The sequence below is a fragment of the Dromiciops gliroides genome, chromosome 2 (genome assembly GCF_019393635.1).
Source record: "Dromiciops gliroides isolate mDroGli1 chromosome 2, mDroGli1.pri, whole genome shotgun sequence".
Taxonomy (NCBI): Eukaryota; Metazoa; Chordata; class Mammalia; order Microbiotheria; family Microbiotheriidae; genus Dromiciops; species Dromiciops gliroides.
This window is the reverse complement of record NC_057862.1, coordinates 615311020-615328294: the sequence shown is the minus strand read 5'-3', so window position 1 is coordinate 615328294 and position 17275 is coordinate 615311020. Positions and strand designations below refer to the sequence as shown.

General features: G+C 38.4%; 1 protein-coding gene across 1 annotated transcript in view; it reads left to right on the top strand.

The window, feature by feature from the left end:
* ARHGEF33 (Rho guanine nucleotide exchange factor 33) overlaps nt 1–10380 on the top strand; it is a 99769-nt gene extending 89389 nt beyond the window's left edge. Inside the window, 1 exon segment of the mRNA XM_043986881.1 lies at nt 7294–10380. Within this exon segment, the coding sequence (XP_043842816.1) occupies nt 7294–7423 (130 nt within the window). The 3' untranslated portion in view covers nt 7424–10380.
* Nucleotides 10381–17275: the final 6895 nt, after the last annotated feature.

Here is a 17275-nt window from a genome sequence, read left to right as displayed (position 1 = left end):
CTCTTACCCTTGAATCCTGTTGCCCTTCAAGGTATTTCCTTGTTTAATATTTGAAGCAACATCTGAAGGAAAGTGATGGTAGAGACAAAATAATAATGACTAGCACTTATATAGTGTTTTAAGGTTTGTTAAGTGCTTTATATTTATATCATTTGATCTTCACAAGATGCTCATTAGGTGGGTACTCTTATTATCCCCATTATACAGATGAAGAAACTGAGGCTGAGAGAGGTTAAGTGACTTGCCCAGGGTTGCACAGCCAGTAAGAGTCTGAGGCAAGATCCAAATTCAGGCATTTCTTTCCTCAACCCTGTCTTTCTATCCACCATGCTCCCTAACTGCCTGAACGAGAGCGTGAAAGTTGGCATGGTTGGCTTGCCAAGATTTATGAACTGTTATTGAACATTCATGTATTTATGGTGCCATAGTTGGTGCTGTGAAGATGGAATAAGCTATGGAAAGCAGCCTTCAATTCTTGCTTTATCATCTGAGTATAGAATGAGAGTAGGGAATCTTACACATGGTAAAGAAGATGCCAGTGATGTTTAACTCAGATGATACTACAATCTTCCTCATCCAAAGACATTTAAGTACCCTTCTGTGCATGAGACTATGCCAAAAAGGATGATTACAGATCTCATGATAAGTGTATGGTTCTAGCCCTTTAGGCAGAAGCTTACTCTTTAAAGTCAGGCAATAAAAATCTGGAAAGATATGTGGTGGGACAGGTGGGAATATTCAGGTCATTTTCTTCACTCAGAGTCAGAAGACTACTATTAAAAAGTCTCCTGTGACTACGTAGGGAAATAGAAAATCTTTTAAGGCTCAAGCGCTATACATAAATCAAGGACCTGGCTATAGAGACAAAATGAGACAGGTCAAGAGAAGAGGCAGAAACAGCAGATGTACTCTTCTGCAGTGCCCAGTCCTGTGCTCCTCTACCCTGGAGAAGCAGCTCTCAGTGCACTGCTGTGATGTGTATTTAGGGATCATTTGGCTGGCTGCCAATTCATGCAGTTTCAGAATGCTGTTTCAGGTTCTAGCTGGCTATGAAGCTGGACACAGCAGAAAACTTAAGAAAGGAATGAATAGGAGATGTCTTCCTTTTGTAGTTGAGAGAATGTATTGCTGGTTTCCATGGAAGCAGAGTACACTCAAACTTCTTATATTACTCAAAGCATATTAAATGTTTTTTGGTTGAGCAATAAGGGTTAAGTGACTTGCCCAAGGTCACACAGCTACTAAATGTCAAGTGTCTGAGGCCGGATTTGAACTCAGGTCCTCCTGACTCTGGGGCTGGTTCTCTATCCACTGTGCCACCTAGCTGCCCCAAAACATATTAAATGAATGCCCAAGATACTAATGGGAAACCATCCAATTGCCTCCGCCTAGGATACATTAAGTTTGTGTGCATCAGATCAGGTGCAGAGATGTCTCCATAATTTGCCCAAAAGCAAATCAAGATATAAATCAATTTGAAGTTTGAAAAAGGTGTTAGCTTTTCAATTTAGTGTGGATTCTCAGAAAGAAACAGTACCAACATGATACAGTGGCCTACTCAGAGAATGTTAGGACACCCTTGAACCTTCTGAGGCCATCAAAGACCATCTCGACATTTAGGCAGATTGTAACTAAGCTCTACCATATCTGAAGCCCCTTTAAATCCACCTAATATTTGATCTCAGAATACACTGGAATTTGAGACAAAGATGCTCTCACTTGTATTTAAAGACAACCAACTGACTTGAATTGGATGCTCTCCGCCATCACATTAAGTGGAAAAGTGCTGTGCCACATAAGTGAAAGTGCCACATAAAGAGACACAGGACTAGAGAATACATATATATATATATTCTCTCTCTCTCTCTCTCTCTCTCTCTCTCTCTCTCTCTCTCTCTCTCTCTCTATATATATATATATATATATATATATATATATATATATATATATTCCCCTTCCTTTATCTTAAAGTCCTATCAGTGAGTACAGACACACTGATTCCCTCTCTCTAGAGTTTTTCAAGTGGCATCTAAATGACCACTGTTGGTTATGATATAGAGATCTGGGATGGATTAGATGGCCTTTGGTATTTCTTCCAACTCAGAGATTCTGTAAATCTATGATTCCTCAGTCATTCCCATGCTCACTCCTATTTGGGACTTTTTTCAGCCTTTACTGACTTCAAGTCTTCTCTGCTCACCAAGGAATACCTCCTGACTTCCTTACTAATTCAGATGAATAAAGCCATCACAGGGCCTCACATATCTTTAGTAATCATGGTTTCTATGTTTTATCATAATTTTATAGTTCTATATATTACATATAGAACTTCATACATACATAGTTAATGATAGAAAACTGATCATTAGTGAATCCTATTTTATTTGGTTTGTGTCTATTTTATTTTTGTACAAGCTCAAATAAATGGATTGCCCAGCATCATTGATTAAACTGATGGTGCGACAACTAGAGACTCCATAACTCCATTGTACAGTTCTCAGTGCCCTACCAACCACTCCCATTTTGTCCTGTCCCTCTACTAGAAATTGGTCCTACTCAAAATCTAGATCTACACAACTGCTCTGGACCCTCTGTCAGCACTCCCACCCCAGTCCAAATTTTTCTTTGCAGTGTTCAGACTTTAAAGGGATTCTCAAAACAAAATGTGGGGTTTTTTTTGGGTTTTTTTCCTCAACAAACATTTATTTTATTTTCCATTTACATGTAAAGGTAGTTTTCAACATTCATTTTCATAAGATTTAGAGTTCCAAATTTTTCTCCCTCCCTCTCTTTCCTCCCCCCTCCACAAGATCGCAACCAGGTTATATATGTACAATCCACAAGTGTTCTTTTTATCAGTTCTTTCTATAGCAGTGCATAGTATGCTTCCTCATCAGTTCCTTGGGATTGTTTTGGATCATTGTACTGCTGAGAGTAGTTAAGTCATTCACAATTACTCACTGAACAATACTGCTGTCACTATGCACAATGTCCTCTCAACTCTGCTCACTTCACCATACATTGATGTTCATTAGTCTTTCAAGGTTTTTTGGGGATCTTCCTGTTTGTCATTTTCTGTAGCACAAGTCCATTCCACTACAATCATATAACACAGCTTTTTCCATCATTCCTCAATTGATGGACATTCCCTTGATTCTCAATTCTTAGCCTCCACCAAGAGTTACTATAAATATTTTTTGTACAATTTTTCCCCCTTTTCTCTTTTTCATGATTACTATTGTTAACTGTTTCCCTTCCATCCTATTCCCTTCCCCATGATATTTATTCTATTATCCATCTTCTTTCTTCCTATCACTCTTCAAAAGGGATTTGCTTCTGTCTGTCCCCTCCCCGACTCTGCCCTTCCTTCTTTTGCCTCTCTCTCTTTATCCCCTTCCTCTCCTATTTTCCTGCAGGGTTATAGAGATTACTCTACCCAATTGAGTGTGTACATTAGTCCCTCCTTGAGCCAATTCTAATGAGATTGAGGTCTTTGAGCCAATTTTAATGAGTGTTAGGCTCATTTACTGCCCAGATTAAATAGATTACTCCACCCAGTTGGGTGTGTTTATTAGTCCCTCCTTGAGGCAGCTCTGATGAGTTTAAGATCTTTGAGCCTTTTCTGATGAGTGTAAATTTCATTTACTGCCCTGCTCCTCTCCCATCTCTTCCCCCACTCCATAAGCCTTTTCCTGTTACTTTCATGTAGGATTTCACTTCTGCCCTTCCCCCTCCCCCAATGAATTCCCTTCACCCCTCAATTTAACCCTAAAGATGTTATCATCTACATAAGTGACACAGTGGACAAATCATCACCCCTGGACCCAGGGGGATCCCAGCCAAAACCCAGCCTCAGACACAAGACAGTCACCCACTGTACAACCCCAGGTATGTCCCCCAGCTCCAATTTTTTTTTTTATGGTTCTCTAGGGTCTTGTTTTTGAAAGTCAAATTAAAGCAAAATGTTTTAATGGGTGGTAGAGTGGCCCCCTTTAATTCAGGTTGCTTCAACCACTGATGGGTCATCTTGGACATTCTCCACGAAACCTTCATGAGAACTCAGGTGTATCTGCCTTGGCCAAGTTTATAGAATAACAGGTAATCAGAGATCCAGAGAAGCATTTTAATTTCCCATTCTGTTTGTATGAGACTTATTCTAATGAACTGTGTGAAGGTAGTCGGGGATGGAATACAGAGGTAGTGACATTAGGTATAAATTATTTGGTTGCCTTTTCCTACTTTCTACTTCCTTACCTCTGCCATTTTAGTAAAGACTTTTGTGAGGACAAAGGAAAGATTGGAGAGGTTTAACTAGGTGGCAGTTAGTCTGAAAAAAAGATCTGAGAGTCTTGGCTGATTGCAAGCTCAATAAGTGATGAAGGAACCACAAAGCAAATGCAGTTTTAGGCAACATTAAGAAAGGTATAGTGTTCAGGGCTAAGGAGGTGATAGTCCTGCTTTTTTATTGATTGATTGACCTACTGTAGGAACTTTTCAATTATTCACATATATTCAGTGAGTACTTGTGTCTCTAGTACTGTGCTAGGCTCCATGTGATTTAGTATTTTCCTACAAGGGACTTACAGTCTAGGGAACTGCTTTCTCAACCTAAGAGGAAAGAAAAAAGCTACCAATAATCTGTTCTTTTTTTCCCTCCTTCTCTCAAGATCTTGGAGTGCTAGACTACATGTGTAACGGTGACCATTTGAACTCCCCTCCCTCTATTGCTTCCTGCTAGTTTGCACCCAGAAGTGCAATGCCTGTGTTCATAGCTGTTGTTTGTATTTCATTCTCGCATGTACATGTGGCTGTATGGGTGCAGATGTGTTGACTTTTTGAGGTCTTTGATTATGCAATGCTTGGCTTAAGCTTTCTGTGCAAGTACAAATGATTTCTTCTTACTTTAAAGGTAGAGAAATAAAAGGCAAGTACAGAGGCCTCTTTAAACACAACCTGGACATCATCTTTCATCTGTCTCTACCTGTAGATACTTAGTAGCCCAACATAACCTTCCAATAGTTATTTATATGTGGCCAGTTATCAGGAGGCCAGGCAGGGCTGACTTCTGGAAAGAGAAATATAGCATTGATGAAAACTGGTTTGGGGCATTGGTCACAGGCAAAAGCTGGGAGTGGAAAAGCATTTAGCAAGCTAGTTTTTAGTTAACATTTATAATCAATATGTAAAGAGATGTTCTGAATACTGGAGATATGAGCAGAGGAGGTTTGGCTTATGAGGAGGGTCATTAAAAAACTAAAGATGAGCTCATAGAGGCTGAAAAGCAGACAGGGCGATTTTGGCATTTGTTTCAGAAATGGGAACGAAGCTGGTGAAGATTTCTGTGGTCCCTGGGGCTGGTGGTGACATCAAAACTTTCCTATTTTCAGGTAAACATGAACAGTTGCATGTTGGATGGTTCAAAGTGTGAAATGTTGGGCTTCAGGGAGTTCTAGAAGTGGTCAAGATGGGAACAACTAAAAGATTACAGATTTTGGCTGAAGAATATTAGAAGAGGTATCCGAGGTGGGGAGGCAACTGATGGGAGACAAGGGTCAGAGTGATGGGGAGGCTTCAAAATTGTGGGTTGAACTGTAGGCTTCCCTAGTTTCTTGGTTAATGCAATATGAAGCGAAGGAATGAAATGGTCCAAAAGATGTGCTTGTGGACATTCTGTGCATAGCTGTTATCTTTAGGGGTGAATTCAGACCGTGGAAGGCTGGGATTAATGAGTTAGCGAAGAGCACAAAGTTTGGGGTATAACACTTGGGAGTATTTTAGGGAATGCTAAAATTGGGAAAAGGAATAGGACTTGTAAACCAGAGGAGCTATGTGCCTAATACCCCATTTCAGTACGCTGGGGAACAACAAGACATGGGTTTTGAGACATAGAATAGCCTTTTTTCTAAACTGGGATTTAGTGGGTCAGTTAAATATGGGAATGGTGGGCCTTACCAGTGGAAGGTGGGAAGCATGGAGACTAAGGCTTTCTCCACACAACAACAACAGCAGAACAATCCAGTCAACTATCTGGAAGTTTCCAAGTATCAGGATGTTAATTATTGTGTAGGCCAAGCCCATTGCCCTGAAAAACATAGATAGTTGAATTATATCATTAAGATTATTTCTTTTTTTTAAAGAATAACAACTACCCCCCCCCCCCAATTCTTTAGCAACACTGGTGAGGACTTTTAGAACTTGATTGGAAAAAAGAACAAGGGGTTATTTGCCGTTCCTTTTGGATTGTGGAACTGTATGTACCTGGCTCAGCCTCCGCATATGGAGAACTTGTTCAGTGGTTTGGGAGCTTTGGGACAAGGAACCTCATTTTTAATCACTAAAATCCCTTGAGTATACATTGAGCTAGATCCTTTGTTATTGGTTCCTAGTCATTGGGCTGGATTTACAATTTCTAACCCCCAATTCAGGCTTGCTAAATAATCCCAGTGTGGTTTGTTAGAGGCAATTTCTAGAGCAGCTCCCCTTCCAGGCACTTCTGACAGGATCAACTTGTAGACAGTGCAGAGCTGAAGTCTATTCTACAGCTGGTTTAACCGAGAAAATGGAAGAATGTGCCCTCGTCTGGGGGCTTGATTTGATTTATTTGAATTGTTGACTATTGGGCTTGGTCTCCTTGGTGATGGTTGAGATTATGGTATCTCCTCAATCTGATTATTGTACTCACATTTCTTCACTATATCATGTATAGCATATATGCATGGCCATCCTCAATAAATCTGTCTTTATAAAAACAAACCAAAGTAAGAGTTTGTAATATATATATATATACATATGTATAAAAAGCAAAACAAAACAAACAAAACCATTTAAAACTATATAGAGAGGGTTTGGGGTAAGGTTGGCTGAAAACAATGAATTCTAGGGTTTTTAAACTCCTTGGTTTTGGATACTAGTTAACTCAAGGATTTGATCATTTTAGTACTAGTTGTGATAGGTGAACCCCAGAATATCAATCCTTGCCTTTTTTGAGCTTTTCTTTGCCCCAGGATAGTGCCATTTCACACTATGCTTTCCCCCATACACAATAATTTTGATCAGAATCCATTTTCATGGTTCCCTCCCTCAGACATAATAATGGGTTACTCCCTTACTTTATACTTCTGAAAATGTCAGATCAACTCACCCTTTGGGTGAAACTAGGAAAATTAAACATTATACTAGATCCAAGTGTCAACATGACAGTTTGACAAATGCCAAACAGTTTGGATAGATAGAATATTCTAAAACAATTAAACCCAAATCAACCTGTACTTTATCTGTGTGCTGAGATTTTAGGTCCAGTGGATCAGAATACAGGGAAAAAACTAATGAAAACCCCTCAATGGATCCTTCACCCACCAAACAAGATCTCTTCAGAAACCAACTTGTTCTTGCAAATGACCTTGACCAAGGAACTGCTGTGTAAAACAAATGTAAAGTGTTATTGTCAAGTGATGAGACAAAGATGGACAGTGTCTATGTGTATACATCTGTGCACGTATATCTATATAAAGTCTTAATGTATAAATTACTGATGAAGAGCTAATGATCTAAATATTTGCATTTGAAAACAAGTCAACTTGCAAAGCATTGACAAGAGATGAAGCCCTTTCTGTGAATAATGCTGAATTTCATGCCTGGATATTTGTGAGAAAAGAAATGAAGAATTTGTGAGGCTTTCCTCATTGAAAGAGCCAGCAATAGACACTATTAGTTTGAAGGAAAATAAACATTTTTAAAAACAAAATCCTCCCACTTTGAAATTGTGCAACAAGTATAACACTGGACACACTCATATTAAACATGGATATGAATTTTATGTTTCCTAAGCGTTTGGCCTATGAACTGATCAGTGTTCTTAAATTATATACCATGTTAAGAGCAACTCAAACCATTTTGTCATCTGTCCTCCAAAGAACTCAAAGTACTTAGAATATATTATCCAGCTCATCCTTAACATTCATGGAAGGTGAATGATTGCATTGTAGATCTTTCCCATAATGGGAAATTATAGAGAAGTTGTGGATTACCTAACAGGGCAGCTTCAAAAGATAAAGGTACATAACTTGCATTTTTCTGACTGAAGGGACATGGTTTTAACAGTAATGACATTTCAGGGTAAAAGTCAATAGGTTCACTAGTGCCAGGCCGGACCCCAGGGGATGAGAACTGACCAAAGACTATTTGGTTGCATTTTTACCCCCATCATCAAGGATGCAATGATCATTTTGGGTGGAACTAGAGCTAGTGCATGATTTAGCACCACTCCGTGCACTTTCTCCTTAGAAGGAACACTGTCTGATCTAGTGGGAAAGAAGGAGAGGGCAAGACTAACAACGCTTAGCATCATTTACCCTGCAAACAAATACATTCAGATGGAGAAGAATCAGGGCTGGGAATGCTGGACTTTGCCATTCAGGAGTAACCTATTCTTCTTATCACTGTATTATTCTGCTAAAAGACAGCAATATTTTCACACTAAATGTGTTCAGTGTGGAATGTGCCTGAAAGGGCATATTTAGACTCAAAACATTAGCTTCAAGTGGGGAAATGTGGGATAATACAAAGTTTGACTGTTTTTCTTGGAAATTTACAGGTAATGAAGTAGAAGGAACATATTAGTTCTTAACTGCCCATATTAGAGGATATTGAATACAATCACTGTTTGGGAAATATCCTAACACTTGGCACTGACTTTTCAAATACCATGTAGCTCAGAAGCCTAAATGAACAAACCACCAAGAATTTAGAAGTCCCCTTACTTCATTCGGACTTGAGATTTTTAGCCATACTTTCATAATCATTTTACTGAGATTAACTATATTTTTCATAAAAATTAATTTCATGTTACTACTACACCAGAAAATACCTTTCAGTTAGTGTATAATACTAAATGAATACTAAATGATACCACAATACTAAATGGGCTGAAAATAGAAAACAAAACAAGAAACCTAGTTTTATTGTCTAATTTGAATCACACAAATACAAACTTTTTTCTTCCCTCATTTTCCATTTGCAGTCAAAGGGATAAGCCATACTGGGAAGGTTTTGAAAATACTGTCCATCCCTGAAATTTCATTTTAAAATAGCATGATGTTAAACCTACAGCACAATTCAATTTCAATAATAAGATCTCTTTCGTAAATTTGGAAGATAAATATGACACTTAAAATGATGCCACCGCTAGTCTAAATCTAGTCTTCCATCTTCTGGACTGCTACAGCTGAATAACTGCTCTTAGTGCCTCTAGGCCATTCTCTTTCTGGCCTATTAAAAATATTTAACAGGGACAGCTAGGTGGAGCAGTGGATAGAGCACCGGCCCTGGAGTCAGGAGTACCTGAGTTCAAATCCGGCCTCAGACACTTAACACTTACTAGCTGTGTGACCCTGGGCAAGTCACTTCACTCCAATTGCCTCACTAAAATAAATAAATAAATAAATAAATAAAATTTAACAAACATCCTGTATGTAGTTCTCATATTTAAGTCTTTCTAAAACATTGCTTTACAGTTTGGACCCCCCTCTTCAAAAACCTTCAGTTGTTCCTTGTTATCTGTTGGTCACACCACAAATTCCTGAGTTTGGAATTCAAAGTTTTCCACAATTTGGCACCTACTATTTCAATGATCTTATTTCCCACTACTTACTTATGTCCACAGACTCTCTTCTCTATTCAAACTAGCCATATACCATGTATAGTCCCACCTGCTGTACCTTAAACTTGTCCTAAATGCACTCCCTCCGCCTCCATTATCTTAGTCTTGCTTTTTCTTTGAGGTCTCCTCCCTGACTACTCTGGGTTTTGTAATTATTCCTTCTGCTAAACTTGGGCAGCATATATTATTTATCTACATGGGCTCCTTTGGGTAACTAGCCTATGCTACCTTATATTACCTATCTTTTTATTAATCCTAATAACAACCTAGTTTATCAGTCTGAACCACAATTCTCCAGAGGAGGGGGAAGTATTATTTTTTCTATGTTACAGGTAAAGAAACTGAGGCTCAGGGAGTTTTCTGTTACCTAAGGTCACATACCTCCTAAGTTGAAGTCAGGATTCAAACCCATGTGTTTTGATGATAATTCCAATGTTCTGCCCACAGCACCACAACTGCCTCCTTTTTATATCTTACATTTATATAATAATTTAAGGTTTGCCCATTATTTATAGCACAACAGTGCTTCAAGCAGGTGGGTGTATTCCATCTCCCCAAAAAGGTCTTTGGGGATGGTGACTATATGTATATTCTCAGCCTGTAACAGGAATACGTATAGTATAGTCCTTAGGTACTCCATGGATAGTTATGGATGACTGTAACAGGCAAAGAAGGCTCTAAAAAACATTCCTTTTGTTCTTCCTCCTTCCTCCTTCTGTCTCTGTCTTTCTGTCTCTCTCTCTGTGTCTCATTTCACTTAACCTGACAAAGAATTCAACCTTTTTTCCCCTCTTATTTTTGAAGGGAAAAATATTTTAGCCATAAATTGAAATAAAAATAAAATGGAACCCTGGAACTGGCCACCGATGTATGTTCTCATTTTCAAGTGGCTGTTTGTGCATCCTTAGGTTTTAGTTTAGGGTAATAGCCAAATGTATTTGTACACAGACATGATCAAATTAATAAGAGCTCAGGTCACCAATTCCACCAATGTGGGGAGGGATTGTTAGGAGGTCCTGGAGAACTTTGCACTTTTAGCCAGATGGTTACCTCTTCCTTCTGCCTTGTTTTGCTTTGTTTTCTCTGTTAAATCATGAGGTCAAGCCAAATGATGATCTCTAAGGTTCTATCCAGTTTAAATAATTTACAATCCTTTGAACCCATATGTACCCTGCCTGGACGTCGAGGAAGACAAAGAGTCAGACTACCACAGGCAAATATCAAAGAGGTCAGTCCTAGATAAGGAAACTGTCTCTACTGATGCAGGTTGGTACCTTCTTTGACTTGTCCAGAGTCACAGAGTCAGCATGGGTTGGAGGAGAGGGTCTTAGAGCCAGCCCTCTATCCACTATGACAAACTGCTCCTCTTCAGAAGATTCAGGCTAAATGAATTTTAAAAATCACTAACCTGCATTTGGTTTTCAGACAAATTTATAGAGGGATAGCAATCAGACCACTAGTAGAGATAATTCCTAGATGAAGAAACTCCTTCTGCCACTGCAGGTCAGCACCTTCCCTATAACATAGTCTTTGAGAATCACTTTGAGAAGGTTATAAGGTTATGTGACTTGCCCAGAGTCAAACAGCCAGAAAGTATCAGATGTTGTATTTTCTTCTTGGCTCTAAGGCCCATTCTCCATCCACATACTTTCCATTTTTTTTTCTCCCTGGAAGATCTAAGAAAGGGGGTATCAATAAATGAGTAATAAAATATAGAATAATTGAGAATTGCATAAAGATCAAGTGTCCCTCCTCACTCTTTCTCTCACCCAGCAGCCTCCATATCAGATTCATTTTTCCTCCTCTTACATCTAAAGTTATTGGATTAAAAAATTAAAGGTACTTGAAAATGAAATGCCTCATTTTGAAGAGTGTGAACCCTTTAAACCTCTACCCTCTACATGAGCATAGGGATGGCCAGGCAGGGAACAGACTTTGTTAACTTGGGGCCAATGAATAGGTTTCAATCAACTAACAATTTGGAGGAATGAGATAAATACACTTTATAAACACTCATGTCTGCTCAAGACCACTGCCCAAAGGTTTTAAGAAGTTTCTCTAGAGAACACATACGACAGATGAGGGTAAATATTGTCCTTATCTGTGCTCTGCTTGATTTCAGTAAGGAAGGGGGAAGAAGATAAGAGGTCCATGGAATGATCTTGTCATTATTCCAGTATGGTGTAACAGTGGGGTCAAACTCAAATAGAAACACAGCTGCATATTGACTTAGAAAACCACAAATCAACACTATCCAGGTTGTAATGTATTTACCCCAGCACAACTCACACTGACATCCTTCTGTTTTCAAAGCCAGAGAGACTGAAACATTTATTAAGCATCTTATGTTCAAGGCCTGTGATAGGGAGCAGGGGTGCAAACTCTGAAAGAGGCACTTAGGGCAGCTTCACTGTTTTTCACCCTACATACCTCTTTTCCCCCACTTACCTTGTTTGTTCAAGCTCTCCCTTAAGAAAGGACCTCTCCCACAAAAAACAAACAAATAAAGCATAATGACTAGTCATTACACCCCTGATCTGCATCAATACGTTAAAAACCTTCCAGTGAAAAGATTTGTTGGCAGACATTGGGCATCCAGTTGATACTGTAAATGGATGACTGGTCCTTGACACCTCTCACTCCCCCAAATCTTACCCTGCCCAAATAGGATCAATTCTCTGAGCAGATCCAAATATATAAAGAAGATGAGAATAGTTAGTGTGGAATTGAAGATGTTTACTTTGCAGAAGGGAAGTCTTAGGTGAGACATGATTCCATTCTCGGAAGAGCAGAGACGTGTCCTGCTTGGCTTGAGGGTGGGATAGCATACTTGGGCTTGTTGCAAGGAAAAATTCTGAAATAATTGAGCTATTTAAGGATGAAATGAGCTCCTGGAGGAAGATAATTCATTTATTTATCTCATTAGATACCTTCAAATGAAGGCTGAGCAAACTCTGGGAGATGTCATAGAGAGGTATGGATGGGCTAGAGGAGTTCTGAGGCTCTGTACCTGAGCCCATAGGACTCTTTTACCTGGAATAGTTTATGGAATCTTAGCTTACCTGAGAGTAGTAGGGTACTTGGAAGTTCTGTAATTATATTGATGTGGGTATTCCTTCTACAGATGAATTAACACAATAGTTCCAAATCAATCAGCAAACATTTACCAAGCATCTCCTAAATGCTTGGGGAGACAGAACAAATGCGAGAGTCCCTGCCCCCAAGGGGCTTACAATCTAGTGAAGGAAGACAGTTTGTACATAGGGATAAAGCAAAATTTATACAAGGTAATTTTGGGAGAAGGCATTGTCATCTGGGGTGGGGTGGGGGCGGGTAACCATCAGGAAAGGCTTCATGTAGAAGATGGCACTTGATCTGAGCTTTCAAAAAAGCCAGGGATTCTGGGAGATGGAGGTGAAGAGGGACAGGACATGCAAAGGGACAGAGATGGAAGACAGAGTACAGTGTGTAAAGAACAGTAAGAAGTTTGGCAGGAGTGTAGGATAAGTGAAGGTGATTGTGTAATAAGGTAAAAAAGGTAAAGAGACGGCCTTCACCAGTTCTTGTGCCCCCTGAACTCCTCAGCGATGGTCAACCTTCTGGTGAATGTGCCTTTCTGAACTTGGGTTGGTGTTATGAGGAGCCGGGGGTGGGGAACACATAACCTATTGCTGGTCCCATATTTGAAGTCCTAGACCTTGGTTAGAAGGAACTAGTTGAACTTGTGCTGACAGGTTTCAAGAATCAAAGGTTAACTCTACTCCACGATGAAGCATTTGGGTAGGACTACAGTGGAGGCATTTGAGAAAAAGATCTATTATTTTCATGACTATTTCTTAGCTACAAGAATATTTTAAAATATGTCATAATAATTTAATACAAGATAAAGACTGTCTGGTTTCCCTCTCAATACCTTGATATAAGATGTTGGGTAGAAAGGACCATGAAACATTACTTTTCATGCTATATCTTGATGACATATAGAAACTGAATGAAAACCACTAAAACAATAATTTTCAAGACTGCTCACTGAAATGATAATATAAACAAATAATACGCCTGTGAGCTACATGAGGCTTTTAAAAAATTTTATTTTTAGAACATATCTTAATAATGCCAGAAAAATAACAGCCATTATTTCCACCACTTTAAATGCAAACCCAATACTGCTGCAGACACAGAATACAAATATTACCTAGAGGCATGATTAGGTACATAGGCCATATTAAGACATGCCAGTTGGAAATCATTACATTGTTCTTACATCAGGTTAAGTCCATCAGCTTTTTTTTTTTGTCTTCGTTTCACTAGCATTGCTAATCACCATGCCATTAAAAAAAGGGCAAACACACACATCTACACAAATGCTTTTTGACTTAAATTTGCACAAGTCCCTTGAACAAAAGAAAAAGGCTTGTTCTCTGGTAGGCTTACCAGATATTTGCACCCCAGGTATTCCCTGCCCCCAAATGCTGACTTGCTTTGAAAAAAAAATTACAGATGTTCTTAATAAAAGGCACATTTGGCAGCTACGGAAAGTGGCATGCATCTTGCACAGGCTCTGTCTCCATGTAGTCATATAAGCCTATGACGTCCTGTCCATCATTTGTCCTGGTTTACTGAAGGACAGGCCAGGGGGCTGCCCTTAAGAGTTCACCTTTGCAATTTCCCAGCAGTTGGCTACTTAATGCACTATTTTCATTAAAGGCAAAAGGGGAGTTTGCTCACAGTTGACAGAAAATGCACTTTAAGGTGTCAAAAATGGAAAATAAGGCATGAAACTTACAAAACAAGTTACAAGTGCTTTTGGGTGTTACATTTTCTTTTGTATGAGCCACATGATTCTTTTTTTAAGACCTAAATTGACTTCTTCATGGCCCATGTTTCAGGCATTTTGAAATGATTCTAACAGTTCGAAATGTGATACTTAAAAAGCGAAAAATATCAAAGAAATACATTGACTTACATATATCACCCCTCCCCCATCTTTCTTTTTTAAAAAAAAAAAAAAGACATAGCATAACTCTCCCTTTCTCCTGAAACCAATGTTAGGGGAGAGATGAGAAGAGACATGAAAGCTAAAAAGTGTAAGTGAACCTTTCACAGCAGCAGAATATCTCAGAACAAATGTTTACTTTTGTTCCTTTGTGATTATAAAAGAACATAGTTTCCCAAATGAGTATAGTTGGAATAGATGCAATCCTCATTATAGAGCCACTGGTAGGAATTATAATTGCATTGATGAGAAAGACATAAAGTAGGATCAGCTTCCCAAGTGCAGCAAGATGCCAGTGATCATACATTCCAATTGATTTTTTGGTGGCATAAGACCATTTTCCATTTGTGAAAACAACGATGACAAACCACAACTCGAAGTTCACAGGATCATTCTGGGAGGACATATTCTTTCCAAAAGAGAATCAGTAAAACACCCAAGTTACTATATGTATGATAATTTATCTGACAATCCCAAATTATGTAAATTTGTTTTTTTATGTTTCCTATGTTTCTTGGGAAAAAAATGTGGAATTAATATCAAATATATCATGCATTCAGCAATAAATGATTTTCATATATATATATATAGTTCACATATATATATTTTATTCATTTATTTTTGTGGGGCAGTGTGAGTTAAGTGACTTGCCCAGGGTCACACAGCTAGTAAGTGCTAAGTGTCTGAGGCCAGATTTGAACTCAGGTCCTCCTGAATCCAGGGCTGGTGCTTTATCCACTGTGCCACCTAGCTGCTCCCTATTTATGTTTTCAAAAGTGTATGGATGATGGTTTTAAAAATAAATGTAGTCTCATGCTGGATGGATGTCAGCCTATCAAAGATAAAATGAAATTTAAAGATTGGTAGCACTGTTTTACTGTCGAAGGTTAATGAAACATTTATAGGCAGGTTTTGTTTTGGTTTTTTTTGCTGGAAAAAAGAATGCTCCATATTTTGAAACAAGGTTTGGAAGATTAATGTTCTCCCAGAAGGCATATAATGGATTTGTAATTCTGGATTTGCAATCTACAGCCTGTGGTGCTGCATTAATCTGTTCAGAGATACTTAATCCCATTATCTATTTATTTGTGTCATTACCCTCACCTAAGGACATCCAATTGGAATTTTGCACGCCATTCTGAATTTTCATTCTGAATTTTCTAGTGAATTTTCACTAGAAGAGCATTGCCCTTCTGAAAACTAGCTTGAACCTCAAATTAGCACTTTTGCTTTTGAAAAGGCAGGGCAGTGTGAGGAGTTACACTACTTTGTTCAAAATGTATTCATCACTGATGTGGATGGGCACCAAGCTAACTCTTCTTAATGTCTAATGGGGAAAGGGGTACTTGGGAGAAGAGTTACCCAGAAGAAAGGAAAGAAGGATGAGGGGAAGAGAGAGCGTGTGATGAGGGCATGAGGTGTGGTTTAAAATGATGAAAGCTTCTGGATGTGTACTCCTTAATTGGTTTGAATATAGGTTTCCTAACTCCCCCTCACTCTTCCCCGTTCCCCACAATGAAAAAAAAATCATTCTGAAAAGAAAAAAAATACATGTACATTGTAAAAAATAATACTGATTGTTTCATAAAAAAAACCCCCAGATTTCAGGGGGAAAGTGCAGTCTATATTCAAACCAATCAATTATGCATTTATTAATAGAATAATGCTTGAAGCCACAATAATCATTGTGCGGTAGGCTAATGGACAGTCTGTACCCAAGATGAACCTTCAACTCAATTTTTAAGGGGATATTTTAAAAAGAAAAAAGTAACATTTTAAAAAAGAGGAAAAACGAATTAGCCAAACAGGAATGTTACATATATTAAATGAAAGGGATTCAACTCTAACAACCGGACATGATCTACCTATAAGATGTGCTGCTTAATGATGACATAATCAGTTTTCTGAATTTTAAAACTAAATTGTATGATCATGGTGTAGATACTGTCCTGGTCTAATTAATACCACATAAAATGATTTAAAGAGTATATTTCTACCATGATGGATCACTGTTAAAAATGCCTGCACTGGCATAGTCAACAGTGTTGCTGAAATGTTGCTTCATTTAGCCACAGATGAAACATGCAGACACTAATGAATTCATGGCTCACTAAATAAGGATGAAATACTGCACATTTCATAGACATTATATTGGAGATTAATAAAGCTGCTGTTTTTTTAAAAATCAATATCTGGCATGCATTACTGTCACAGTATTTGTTAGAATCAGAAAAGTAGTCCACAGGTTTAATGGATAAGTCATTGTATGATGACTAATGATGAGGGTAGTTGTTGTCTCATGTATAGTCTTGATATATCAAAAGACCTTAAGAAAGGTAGAATGTTTAAGACAAACTGCATACATGGTGCCTGGAAAATGTTAAAACTTACAAAGTTCCCCTTAAAAGTTACAATAATTTTATTCCAGCCAAACTTTTCTTCACGTGCCAAACTCTAGCTTCTCTTTTGATAACTCTTTTACCATTAAAAATACTGACATCCTGAATTAGAAACAAAAGGCGTACCACATGTGCTTTTAGCTGCTTGTAGTGTTTTTGCTTTTCAACAGAGAGAAATAAGAAGTATTTGTCAACATAATAATTTAATGTATGACAGCCAAA